This window comes from Oncorhynchus keta, chromosome 14, assembly GCF_023373465.1.
Source record: "Oncorhynchus keta strain PuntledgeMale-10-30-2019 chromosome 14, Oket_V2, whole genome shotgun sequence".
Lineage (NCBI taxonomy): Eukaryota > Metazoa > Chordata > Actinopteri > Salmoniformes > Salmonidae > Oncorhynchus > Oncorhynchus keta.
The window spans coordinates 33,861,868-33,875,339 of record NC_068434.1 but is presented as its reverse complement, the minus strand read 5'-3'; the positions used below and the strand labels follow the sequence as shown (position 1 = coordinate 33,875,339).

The 13,472-nt window shown below is 41.7% G+C and overlaps 2 protein-coding genes across 6 annotated transcripts in view; both read left to right on the top strand.

Annotated features, from left to right (window-relative positions):
- The window catches only part of dnah10 (dynein axonemal heavy chain 10), a 57,535-nt gene extending 54,908 nt beyond the window's left edge, over nt 1-2,627 (top strand). The window contains exons 77-79 of the mRNA XM_035785792.2: nt 222-402; nt 1,149-1,294; nt 2,089-2,627. Of these exons, the coding sequence (XP_035641685.1) occupies nt 222-402; nt 1,149-1,294; nt 2,089-2,235 (474 nt within the window). The 3' untranslated portion in view covers nt 2,236-2,627. The remainder of the gene's footprint in view (nt 1-221; nt 403-1,148; nt 1,295-2,088) is intronic.
- A 189-nt stretch (nt 2,628-2,816) lies between these two features.
- Nucleotides 2,817-13,472, top strand: part of LOC118393262 (EMI domain-containing protein 1-like) — a 78,494-nt gene continuing 67,838 nt past the window's right edge. For 2 of the 5 annotated variants that reach the window (XR_004827531.2, XR_004827530.2), the window contains exon 1: nt 10,959-11,676. Coding sequence is in view for 3 of the 5 variants with exons in the window: in XM_035785789.2 (XP_035641682.1) it covers nt 11,489-11,676 (188 nt within the window). In the remaining 2 variants the exon portion in view is untranslated. Of the gene's footprint in view, nt 2,931-10,958; nt 11,677-13,472 lie in introns of those variants that run through there. The other 3 variants (XM_035785790.2, XM_035785791.2, XM_035785789.2) reach the window with 2 other exon arrangements.

The following is a 13,472-nucleotide window of genomic DNA, read 5'->3' as shown; positions in this document are numbered from 1 at the left end:
GTTATTCTCTGAGACATATCGTACACATCTCCCAGAACATTGGTTTAGTTTATAAGGATCCCCATTAGCTGTTGCTCATGCAGATATGTTATTCAAGGTCACACTTTCTTGGTATCAAAGTATCCATGATGTATAGTACATATAAATGTAAATACAGTATGTACATGTATGTATGTAGTGGTTGTGTAGTTATGTTTTATTTTGATGGTTCTTCCTTCCAGGTGGATAAAGGGGAGCCCAATGTGATGTGGTTGTCAGGGCTGCAGATCCCAGAGTCCTACCTAACTGCTCTGGTTCAGGCCACATGCAGAAGGAACGGCTGGCCGCTTGACCGCTCCACACTCTACACACAGGTCACTCAGTACACCACTGAGGAGGAGGTCAACGAGAGGCCTGGACAGGGTGAGAGTCCTCTGACAGACAGACAGACAGACAGACACACACACACACACACACACACGGACGGACATATTAACACACACACTGACAGACATATTAACATACACTGACAGACATGTTAACACACACACTGACAGACAGATGGACAGACAGATGGACAGGCGGACAGACAGACGGACGGACGGACGGACATTCTAACACTGACAGACAGACAGACAGATAGACACACACACGGACGGACAGATGGACAGACATGCAGATGGACAGACAGACAGACAGACGGACGGACATTCTAACACTGACAGACAGACAGACAGACAGACAGACAGACAGACAGACAGACAGACAGACAGACAGACACACGTACGGACATGTTAACACACACACTGACAGACATACTAACACACACACTGACAGACATTAACACTGACAGACATATTAACACACACACTGACAGACATATTAACACACACACTGACAGACATATTAACACACACACTGACAGACATATTAACACTGACAGACATATGGACAGACAGATGGACAGACAGCCAGACAGCCAGACAGACAGACAGACAGACAGACAGACAGACAGACAGACAGACAGACAGACAGACACACACGGACATGTTAACACACACACTGACAGACATATTAACACACACACTGACAGACATATTAACACACACACTGACAGACAGATGGACAGTGATGCTTTGATACTGAGGGTTGTGGTTGTGTTCTCCAAGGCTGCTTCGTGTCAGGCCTGTATCTGGAGGGAGCAGACTGGGACATAGAGAGGGGTTGTCTGATCAGGAGTAAACCCAAAGTGCTGGTGGTCCAGTTGCCCATCCTGAAGGTCATCCCCATTGAAGCACATCGCCTCAAACTACAGGTAGGGGCAACACCACTCACCACCTTATCCCTTCAATCAATCAAACAACTGTATATCTAAAGCCCTTTTTACATCAGCCGATGTCACAAAGTGCTGTACAGAAACCCAGCCTAAAACCCCAAACAACAAGCAATGCAGATGTAGAAGCACGGTGGCTAGGGAAATCTCCCTAGATTGGCAGGAACCTAGAGAGGATCCAGGCTCTGAGGGGTAGCCAGTCCTCTTCTGGCTGTGCCGGGTAGAGATTATAACGGTGGCCAAGATGTTCAAACGTTCATAGATGACCAGCAGTGTCAAATAATAATCATCACAGTGGTTGTAGAGGGTGCAACAGGTCAGCACCTCAGGAGTAAATGTCAGTTGGATTTTCATAGCCGAGCATTCAGAGTTCGAGACAGCAGGTACGGTCGAGAGAGAGTCGAAAACAGCACGTCCGGTGAATAGGTCAGGGTTTCATTGCCGCAGGCAGAACAGTTGAAACTGGAGCAGCTGCACGACCAGGTAGACTGGGGACAGCAAGGTGTAATCAGGCCAGGTAGTCCTAAGGCATGGTCCTAGGGCTCAGGTCCTCTGGGAGGGGAGGGAGAGAGGGAGAATTAGAAGGAGCATACTTTAATTCACACAGGATGCCAGATAAGACAGGAGAATTACAGCAGATATAGCAGACTGACCCTTCAGAACATGTGCTTAGTGACTTCGCTAGTGGCCTCTCTAGCAATGCAGTTTCATTGTTTTAAAATGTCTGTTTTGACGCTTTCTAACTGTGTCAAAATGTCTATGTGTTTGTTTCGTAGAATACTCTGAGGACTCCAGTGTACACCACGTCCATGAGGAGGAATGCTATGGGTGTGGGGCTGGTGTTTGAGGCAGATCTCTTTACCACCAAGCACATCTCCCACTGGGTGTTGCAGGGAGTCTGTCTGTGCCTCAATGCAGACTGATGATGTTTATATTTGTTTTAGATTTCTATGTAGATCATTTAAAGGCACATTTTAAAGGCTGAATTTATTTTAAATGTTTGGGAAACTATCAAATATCACATTTGGTGACATGCTTATTAGCATACTATTACATCAATCGATTTCTCTGGAACATAGGGCTCCCGAGTGGCGCAGTGGTCTACGGCACTGCATCTCAGTGCAAGAGGCATCACTACACTTCCTGGTTCGAATCCAGGCTGTATCACATCTGGCTGTTATTGGGAGTCCCATAGGGCGGTGCACAATTGTCCCAGCGTCGTCCAGGTTTACAGGGTTAGGCCATCATTGTAAATAAGAATTAGTTCTTAACTGACTTAGTTAAATGAAGGTTCAATAAAAAAGTTTTCAAAATCCACAGTTGTTCTTATCATGAATGAATTAACACTAGGTGGCAGCCCACCCCAGTCCTGTGTTCACTCAGAATAGTGGAGTAGAGACCCACTGCAGAACTGCTGTCTCCAATCAGTCCTCTGAAGAGGTGCCATTGGATCTCAGAGGTTCTTTCCCCAACCCCTGCTATTTTTAATCTCTGACGACAGATCTTTTTATTAAGTCCTCTCTCTGCTTTATTCCTCGTGACATTTCTAATGCCCAGCATCTGTGCTCAGGCCGCCTCGACCGACTGACGGGGGAAATAAATCCACAGGGAAAACAAGGTCTGTTTTGTATTAGTTTTAATTAAAATCGTAACATTATTTCTCCAGGTTATATTTCATCCTCCCTTTTCGTTGACTACATAGAGCTGGCGTATAGGGGAAGGGAGGCCCTCCATTCTGATATAGTCTAAAGATAGGTGTTTTAAAATGTATATCCCCACACATTAAATGTAGATTTAGGTCTGAATCTGATCGTACAGGTCAGGTGTGTACGTGCTGTCTTCATATGTTTGTAATTTAATTAATTGAAACATCTTTCATGTTTTTTTCATGCATAATCCAAAAGGAATTGAGTCCATTTTTAAAGAGCTTGAGATATATTTCCTGCCTATAGAGGCTAAAAATGTATTATAGCTGTCACTTTGGGAAAACCAGGAGTCTGGAAAATGTGTATCTGAGTGAAACATTGACCAAAGTGCACACTCCACAAACTTATCCTAGACCTCCAATATTATTTTCCTTTTTATTTATTTGACCGAGCTCTGACTATAAGTATTGTGGTTTGTTCTCTGCGTTAGCTATTCAGAGTGAGCAAATAGACTGATATTGAGTAATCTCAGATACTGAGGTGAGATCGCGGTCTGGGTCACAGAGAGGCTCAAGCATGACCATGACGTCGACATACAGCACATGTACAGGCAGTTCTGCCTGGAATTATCTGACTCAAGTCACCCAGCTCGAGCCCTGTATTTTATAATCCCACAGCAGTGAGCAGTGTGACCAGTCTTGACAGTGTGGGGCAATGGTTAGAGGGGTGAGGGGGGCAGGCCAGATAGCACCTGCTGGTTTCACTAGTATGGCTGTCATAAAGCAGACAGCACTGTGGAGAGGAGCTGGAGGCACTTTTATGAGCCTACACAGGGAGGGGGGGAGGCAGTAAAAAGTCTGTGTTGCAACTCTATAGAATAGAAAAGTCCGAATGGTCTACTTTTTCATGTATGTGCATGGCAAATTAGTCAAAGGAACTTCAGTAATACATGACCTTAGAGAGACAATAGGTAAAGGAACTCTTTATATTTGATTACAGGGTGGAGAGAAGAAAAAAGGGTAGGAAAAAAGTAACAAGACAAGAAAGGGAAAAGATAAAATGCAAACGACCCCTACCTCCCCCTTCAGAGGCCAAGATAATTTTCAGCTGAGCGAGACTGGAGGGATTTACATTAACCCTAAACTCCTCCAGTTCCTTCTTGGCTCCACTCTGCGCCGGTCTGCTGCCTCATAAAATGCCAAGCATGCCCTGAAACAAAAAATGCAGACACTACAATCCCCCCCGTCAAGCTTTCTGAAGCAGTTTCCGTTTGGTGTGATTCGGACCAGATGAACCTCAGAGAGTAGTTCAAAGGTTCCACTGCACTACGAGGAGAGTCCTGCGCCAGTCTGTCTCAATGCCCATCTGTGCAAGGGTGTCTGAGTCTGCGACAACCCACAAGCAAAGCCACTACATTAGGGAAGCTTGCCCACCTACGTGTTAATGTGTGTAAGGAGGTGCAGTCATCATCAATGCCGTAATAATCTCATAAATGCAATAGTGATAGGAGTCAAACTACCTCACAACATACAGTGTGCCTCCGGAGGACAGGATGCCACAATGTCTGCCCTGTGTTGTGGTGTAACTGTGTGCTGTTATGAATCATGCTCTTCGATGGCCTCTCTTTCTCTTCAGCATCATGATTGTGTGCAGCTGGTAAGCCCTACAGTGCTGCCCATTGAGATACCTGAGAAGTGTAGTCACTTTGACCACAGATATAGATTACTGGGCTGCAGGCTGCAGGTCCAGGTGTTTAGCTTGGAACCTGCCCACAGCTTTGTGGTTAATGGCTGGACAGAAACCTTCCAGGCCCCTTTCCGCTGGGCATGGGAGAGAGGTTACAGAGCCCACCACCCCTGCTCTTTGGCTCTGTCTGCCTGGACCTTGCCCAAACACCAGGGTCTGCCCACAGGCTGCTGAGTTAGGATGCAAACGGCAACCACATAGCTTAAGGCTGGACAAAGACCATGATTAGGAGGGACTGGAGGCAGAAGGATCACTGGCGTAGCACATGCCCCACATATAGCATATGAATGCATCATAAGCCATGCCATTTTTTTTTTTTATTACAGGAAATCATCTTTCACACTGCCAAAAATGCTCTCAGCCTCATGGCAAAATGTGTAGAATAGCAGGAAATAAGCTCAAGGATTCTTGAAAGTCGGGACAATCCTTGTCCGGCACAGAAACTGTATTTTATTGTTGAAAAATTTGCTTTTGTTGCATTATTTGAGCTTAAAAATGTACTTTTTAAGGGAATTTTTCTAAGGTAAAATATTTGGGGGGGGGGGTTCAAAATACTTTCAATATTAATTTCCATGTCGGCTCTATGCCTGCAAATGCCCTTGTCCGGGGCAAAGGATCCGAAATTAAAACTCTCCAAAAGAATATTTAACATTTTTAATAAAACTGGCAAAAATGTATATCAACTGAAAGAATATTACATGTAGTTTCTTGCAATAGCCTTCTGTGACTTCAAATAATATTTCTCTCAAAACTTTGATTCCTAAAATGTTTGTCCGGAGATTTGGTTTACTACATCAGATTTGTCTAAAATCCTAAATGAATCAGGAATGAGCATGGTCAGCTACAAATATTCATACCCTTTGACTTATTCCACATTTTGTTGTGTTACAGCATGAATTCAAAATGGATTAAATAGATTTTTTTTTTACACACAAAAACCTGTTTTTATAAACATTGCTAATTTATAAAATATTTTAGAAACAGTCAAAGGTTTGGACATACCTACTCATTCAAGGACATTTTCTTTATTTGGACTATTTTCTACATTGTAGAATAATAGTGAAGATATCAAAACTATGTAATAACATGGAATCATGTAGTAACCAAAAAAGTATATTTTATATTTGAGATTCTTCAAAGTAGCCACCCTTTGCCTTGATGACAGCTTTGCACATTCTTGGCATTCTCTTAACCAGCTTCACGAGGTAATCACCTGGAATGCATTTCAATTAACAGGTGTGCCTAGTTAAAAGTTAATTTGTGGAATTTCTTTCCTTAATGCGTTTGAGCCAATCAGATGTGTTATGACAAGGTAGGATTGATATACAGAAGATAGCCCTATTTGGTAAAAGACCAAGTATATATTATGGCAAGAACAGCTCAAATAAGCAAAGAAAAATTACAGTCCATCATTACTTTAAGATATGAAGGTCAGTCAATCCGGAAAACATGAAGAACTTTGAAAGTTTCTTCAAGTGCAGTCGCAAAAACCATCAAACGCTATGATAAAACTGACTCTCATGAGGACCGCCTCGGGAAAGGAAGATCCAAAGTTACCCCTGCTGCAGAGGATAAGTTCATTAGAGGTAATAGCCTCAGAAATCGGCAATGAACTGCACCTCACAGAGTTCAAGTAACAGACACATCTCAGCATCAACTGTTCAGAGGAGACTGCATGAATCAGGCCTTTGTGGTGGAAACCATCACGAAAGGACACCAATAAGAAGAGACTAGCTTAGGCCAAGAAGCACGAGCAATGGACATTAAAACCGGTGGAAATCTGTCATTTGGTCTGAGGAGTCCAAATTTGAGATTTTTGGTTCCAACCACCGTGTCTTTGTGAGACGCAGAGTAGGTGAATGGATGATCTCCGCATGTGTGCAACAAGACAAACAATATTGGAATCACCATGGTCACAACAATAAACTGTCAATTCCATCTGCCTTATAGATTAAAATAGAATATGCATTTTAGTTCAAATATGTTACATTTAACTAGGTCTTATAGTCATAAAGCAACTGAGGAAAAAGTAAATTGTGTATACCACTTCAATGAAGAAGAAAAATGCAATTTTTGTCAACTCCTTAAAACATAAACTCCATCAGAGTGCTGAGAGATCTGATAGAATAATTATGCATTTATTGGGTATTTTCAAGTAATACATTTTCCATATTTTACCCATTTTGTATTAAACTTATATTTTTATAGGCAACAATATGTCTGTTTTGAGTATCTGTTGTCAACTTTGTCATTGACGGCTTAATATTTTTTTTGTAACCACTGTTCTGCAACAAACAATTGAAGTATTTGCTGTGCTGACCTAAGGGATAATGTTTGCTTTATACAGTGCCTTGCGAAAGTATTCGGCCCCCTTGAACTTTGCGACCTTTTGCCACAATTCAGGCTTCAAACATAAAGATATAAAACTGTATATTTTGGGGAAGAATCAACAACAAGTGGGACACAATCATGAAGTGGAACGACATTTATTGGATATTTCAAACTTTTTTAACAAATCAAAAACTGAAAAATTGGGCGTGCAAAATTATTCAGCCCCTTTACTTTCAGTGCAGCAAACTCTCTCCAGAAGTTCAGTGAGGATCTCTGAATGATCCAATGTTGACCTAAATGACTAATGATGATAAATACAATCCAACTGTGTGTAATCAAGTCTCCGTATAAATGCACCTGCACTGTGATAGTCTCAGAGGTCCGTTAAAAGCGCAGAGAGCATCATGAAGAACAAGGAACACACCAGGCAGGTCCGAGATACTGTTGTGAAGAAGTTTAAAGCCGGATTTGGATACAAAAAGATTTCCCAAGCTTTATACATCCCAAGCAGCACTGTGCAAGCGATAATATTGAAATGGAAGGAAGGAGTATCAGACCACTGCAAATCTACCAAGAACTGGCCGTCCTTCTAAACTTTCAGCTCATACAAGGAGAAGACTGATCAGAGATGCAGCCAAGAGGCCCATGATCACTCTGGATGAACTGCAGAGATCTACAGCTGAGGTGGGAGACTCTGTCCATAGGACAACAATCAGTCGTATATTGCACAAATCTGGCCTTTATGGAAATTGCTCCCATGGATGAACCAGACTTGTTGAGGTCTACAAAAAAAATTCTGAGGCCTTGGCTGATTTATTTTGATTTAACCATGATGTCAAGCAAAGGGGCACTGAGTTTGAAGGTATGACTTGAATTACATCCACAGGTACACCTCCAATTGACTCAAATGATGTCAATTAGTCTATCAGAAGCTTCTAAAGCCATGACATCATTTTCTGGAATTTTCCAAGCTGTTAAAAGGCACAGTCATCTTAGTGTATGTAAACTTCTGACCCACTGGAATTGTGATACAGTGAATTATAATTGAAATAATCTGTCTGTAAACATTTGTTGGAAAAATTACTTGTGTCATGCACAAAATAGATGACCTAACCGACTTGCTAAAACTATAGTTTGCTCTGGTCAGATGAAACCAAAATTGAACTTTTTGGCAACAATGCAAAACGTTATGTTTGGCGTAAAAGCAATACCCTGAACACACCATCCCCACTGTCAAACGTGGTGTAGCAGCATCATGGTTTGGGCCTGCTTTTCTTCAGCAGAGACAGGGAAGATGGTTCAAATTGATGGGAAGGTGGATGGAGCCAAATACACTTCATGATTGTGTCCCACTTGTTGTTGATTCTTCACAAAAAAATACAGTTTTATATCTTTATGTTTGAAGCCTGAAATGTGGCAAAAGGTCGCAAAGTTCAAAGGGGCCGAATACTTTCGCAAGGCACTGTACATGTTGTTTTATGTTCTACATCTAGAAAAACGTGCCAAGATGCTAATGAAATTAGCCCTGGAGCATATAGTAGTGCTATAAAAAGAATATCATTTGGAGATTTCTATTGCATATTTGAATAATCTATGTTAGAATTAAACAATCAAGGCCTTGTTGGACAATAATTGTGAACATGAAATGCCTTTTATGGTGTCTGTCAGAGTTGACATAAATCCAGTTAATTGCATTTTATAATTAGGAGGGTGTTTTCTGACATAATAGACTAACATAAAATACTGTATAAACACCAGGAAATCAGCTCCAAGTGTCTTTAATTTAAGAAATATATTCCCAAGTATTCTCCCGCATAATAGATACACGTGATCGTATACAAACATAAGCAAAGTTTGAAATTATTATGTTTTAGTCAAACCTTACATCTGTTTGGGCTTTTTGCAGTCAACAAATGATTTGTAATTATGCCCCCATTTTGGTAGATACTCTTATCCATAGCGATTTACATGAGTATTTATGATTAAGTGCCTCCCTCAGGGGCACATCTACAGATTTTTCACCTAGTTGGCTCTGAACCAGTAACCTTTCGGTTACTGGCCCAATGCTCTTAACCACTGCCGACCTTGCCTCCACTGCCCCCGACAATTCTCTCAAGAAAATATCTAGTTGAGGGGTTCTGCTTTACATAGTGTGATAGCTGATACTTTGATCTATCAACTTGTATAAACTGGGTGGTTCAAGCCCTGAATGCTGATTGACTGACAGCTGTGATATATTAGACCGTAGACAACGGGTAAGACAAAACATTTTTACTGCTCTAATTACATTGGTAACCAGTTTAATAACAATAAGGTGCCTCAGGCGTTTGTGATACAGTTGAAGTCTGAAGTTTACGTACACCTTAGCCAAATACATTTAAACTCAGTTTCTCACAATTCCTGACATTTAATCCTAGTAAAAATTCCCTGTCTTAGGTCAGTTAGGATCACCAATTTATTTTAAGAATGTGAAATGTCAGAATAATAGTAGACCCCAAAAAAAACGATCTTTGTCCCCATGTGCAGTTGCAAACCAGTCTGGCTTTTTTATGGCGGTTTTGGAGCACTTCCTTCCTGAGCGGCATTTTCGATGATTTCGTTTTACTCTGAATTATTTATTTCAGATTTCTTTCTTTCATCACATTCCCTATGACAGCTGCGTGGTCCCATTGTGTTTATACTTACGTACTATTGTTTGTACAGATGAACAAGGTACCTTCAGGTGTTTGGAAATTGCTCCCATGGATGAACCAGACTTGTTGAGGTCTACAAAAAAAATTCTGAGGTCTTGGCTGATTTATTTTGATTTAACCATGATGTCAAGCAAAGGGGCACTGAGTTTGAAGGTATGACTTGAATTACATCCACAGGTACACCTCCAATTGACTCAAATGATGTCAATTAGTCTATCAGAAGCTTCTAAAGCCATGACATCATTTTCTGGAATTTTCCAAGCTGTTAAAAGGCACAGTCATCTTAGTGTATGTAAACTTCTGACCCACTGGAATTGTGATACAGTGAATTATAATTGAAATCATCTGTAAACATTTGTTGGAAAAATTACTTGTGTCATGCACAAAATAGATGACCTAACCGACTTGCTAAAACTATAGTTTGTCAACAATAAATGTGTGGAGTGGTTGGAGTTTTAATGACTCCAACCTAAGTGTATGTTAATTTCCGACTTCAACTGTATATGGCTAATATACCACGGCTAAGGGCTGTGTCCAAGCACTCTTGTTGCTTTATGTGTTAGAACAACCCTTAGCCTTGGTATATTGGCCGTGTACCACACCCCCTCGGGCCTTATTGATTAAATATATTTCAAAGTGTGTTAATGTCAAGATAAATGTTTGCGATTATGCAGTCTTTCAAGAATCCCTGAACAACAGAAACATTTTCTCGCAGCCTCATGGCAAAATGTGTAAAATAGCATGAGATTAGCTATAAAACTGCCATTCTTTTTCTTGCTTGGACCTTGCGGGTCGTTCAGCGAAACTGCGCTATGCCACTGAGAACGATACAGAGCATGTCTACTGCATGCTAATACATACCAGATGACACAATGCAAAGTGTGTCTGGCATCTAGGTGTTATGAATAAAGCATGGGCACTTATAGACACTCACGAACAGAGATTAAAGACTCATTCAGCAGCAGCATCATCACCACCATAATATTGGGCTATTTATGCATGTTTTGCATGTTATTGTCATCAGATTGCATCGGACTAACTTCTTTATTTCACAATCATGTATTCTGTTCACATGAGTCCCACGTGTAGCCTACCACTGTAGAATTTTGAAACTATAATGATTTAGGATTAGGATTAGGAATATGACAAATCACTCCGGGATAGTTCAGTGTTGATAATGACGATAGACGCTTAAAGGGAATCTGTTTTTAAACGTGCCTTGTTTCCGGTGAAATGTTGAAATAGAGAATGGGCAGGGTATAAGACTGCGGGCTGTGCTTTTAAAAGACTGAAGGAGACTAATTTATTTCCATTGTGAGAAGCTCGATTTGAGATACAGGCTACAGTACGCACAGACGGAGGGAGGGAGTGCTGATAGTGAAAAGAAAAGAGACCAGCCAGTCACATTAGCTTACCTATTTTGGCTGGTTGCTTCGGAACACTGCCTATAGATTAGGGCATGTGGGGAACTTTCTGCAAAAGTCGGTGAATGTTTGAATATTTTTGTTTTCGGCCTGTCATTTTACCTTTCTTTTCGTGATATTTAAAATGCAGCCACGTTCTTTCTTGCTATTATAACGGCAAAGGTGTAGTTGATATTTGTATTTTATATATTTGGTTGATGAAGGGATGCGCTCTCTCTCCGTGAAGCGAAAACCTTGAGTTTTAGGTATATGTTTTTCTCGAACTGGAAAGAAATCTACTCACTAGCTCACTTTTTTTAGGAACTCTTCAGCCTGTGCTTTTTTGACGCCGCGGAAATGGGAGCGTGTCAAACGGACTGCGTGTCCGCGCTTTCCCGAAAAAGTTTCAGTTGGATTGTGCTGCTGCTGTGGCTGACCTCTGCAGCGCACGGAACCTGGAGGACGGGTCTTTACAAATATTCAACTGGGACACAGCTCAACAGAGAGTCTTCCGCAGCGTCTCAAACATCTATTTATCAAAAAAGGTATGGATTAATGCCTTATCGTTTATTGTTGTGCATCTTCTAATTTGTATATTAGAGCCTATAACCTTTCATGGAAATGATGATTACTAGGCTAGTACAGTAGGCTAGATCTTCATAAGGCCCAATAAAACAAACCTGTCAAAGACTCACTCAAAGATTCTGTGTCTTTGAAGCATCCTTTCAGATAAAACGACCTGCTTTAGGATCCATACCATTCACAATTTGAAACATTCATAGATTAGGCGACATTTAATGTCACTAATTAAAAACTCTATTTTCAATTCATTTTAGTTGTCTTTATTTTTTTCCAGATATACTTATAACTAACCTATTGTTATCAATACCTATCCATCTTTTGAGGACCTCAAAGGCCCATTTTTTTCTGCCTATTTAAGCAACCAACAATGACTTTTCCCAACCCTATTCTATCCATCTAGCAGGTCTCATTGTCTGCTTGACACTGGGTTTCCTTTTTCCTGTCCAGGCAGCACATTGCGCATTGTGTGCTGTGCTCTCCCATCCTCATTGGCCTGCCCACTGTCGCTCTGTGTGGCCTATTGGCTCCTATCCTGTGAGAGCAATGCTGTCTCTAAACTGTGCTCTGGTCTGGCCGGCAGCAGTTCTCTTCCTTTCCAACATCTGCTGTCTCTCAGCTGTCAGGGAGCTCCTCATCTGACCAGACTCAGTCCTCCACTAAGCCCCACACACATCCATAAAGACAGGTACCCACCACCAACTCAACCCGCTCATCTGCCTCTATAAATCCCCCTTGTATGGGTCTCTCAGCAAACAGAGGGAAGCTCTTGAACTGGATTGGGTAGTGAATGGAAAACGCTGGTCTGTTTTATGTTGTAATTTACATTTACATTTAAGTCATTTAGCAGACGCTCTTATCCAGAGCGACTTACAAATTGGTGCATTCACCTTATGACATCCAGTGGAACAGTCACTTTACAATAGTGCAGTGGATCTGCTGAATAACAGGTGAAAAAGCTACTCTTTATCATTTGTTGCACAAATATACTACTATATTGTGTGAAATGGTTAGATCTGTGTTTGGTAATCTCTCTTTCTGTTGGATTGTTTTGATGTTTTCCCTCTGTGTGTTCCTCCCCTGTGATCCTCAGAGGTGAGGGTTCCGTATAACAGCAGGGTTGTTGATGAGGGTGGTTCTGTGAGCAAAGCCCTCAGACTAAACACAGAGTGGAAAACACCAGCCCCCTCGCTTCCCTTTTGGACAAAGCTAGTGTTTTTCACAGAGGCCAGCCAGCCAATGTGGATGTGATCAAGTTCCCCATCACACTAATATTTACTCTCTCAGGTTCTGAGCGATGGGGGGTTGATGGGGGAGAGGAGAGGAGAGTGGGTGGAGGGTCCTGCTGATGAGTGTAGTGTCCCTGAGAAGTGTCCAGGTGGTGCAGAGAGGTCCTGGCCTTGGTTCGCTGCGTTTAATCCTCCACCCTGAGTCTCTCTCTGTCACTCATGTGCTGTGGTTGGTGGACATGTTTACTAAACACATGCAGCTGCAGTTCTACTCCATCTGGGCTGTTGTCTGTCTAGGCTGCGTCATGTAGACAGGCATGTTTATGGTGTGTGTCAACAAGACCATTTGGGGGCATTACCATTAGTTCCGTGTAGGACAGAGGGCTGTCCTCTCATCTCACATGGCCATAGTAGGAGCACTGTAACATTCCTTTGTCCACATACAAAGCATTGAACAAAGTCTTGATGACAGAGGTACTGAGAGAGATAACAGTTTATTTTAATAATAGTAGGGGTGGTCAAGAGATAATGAC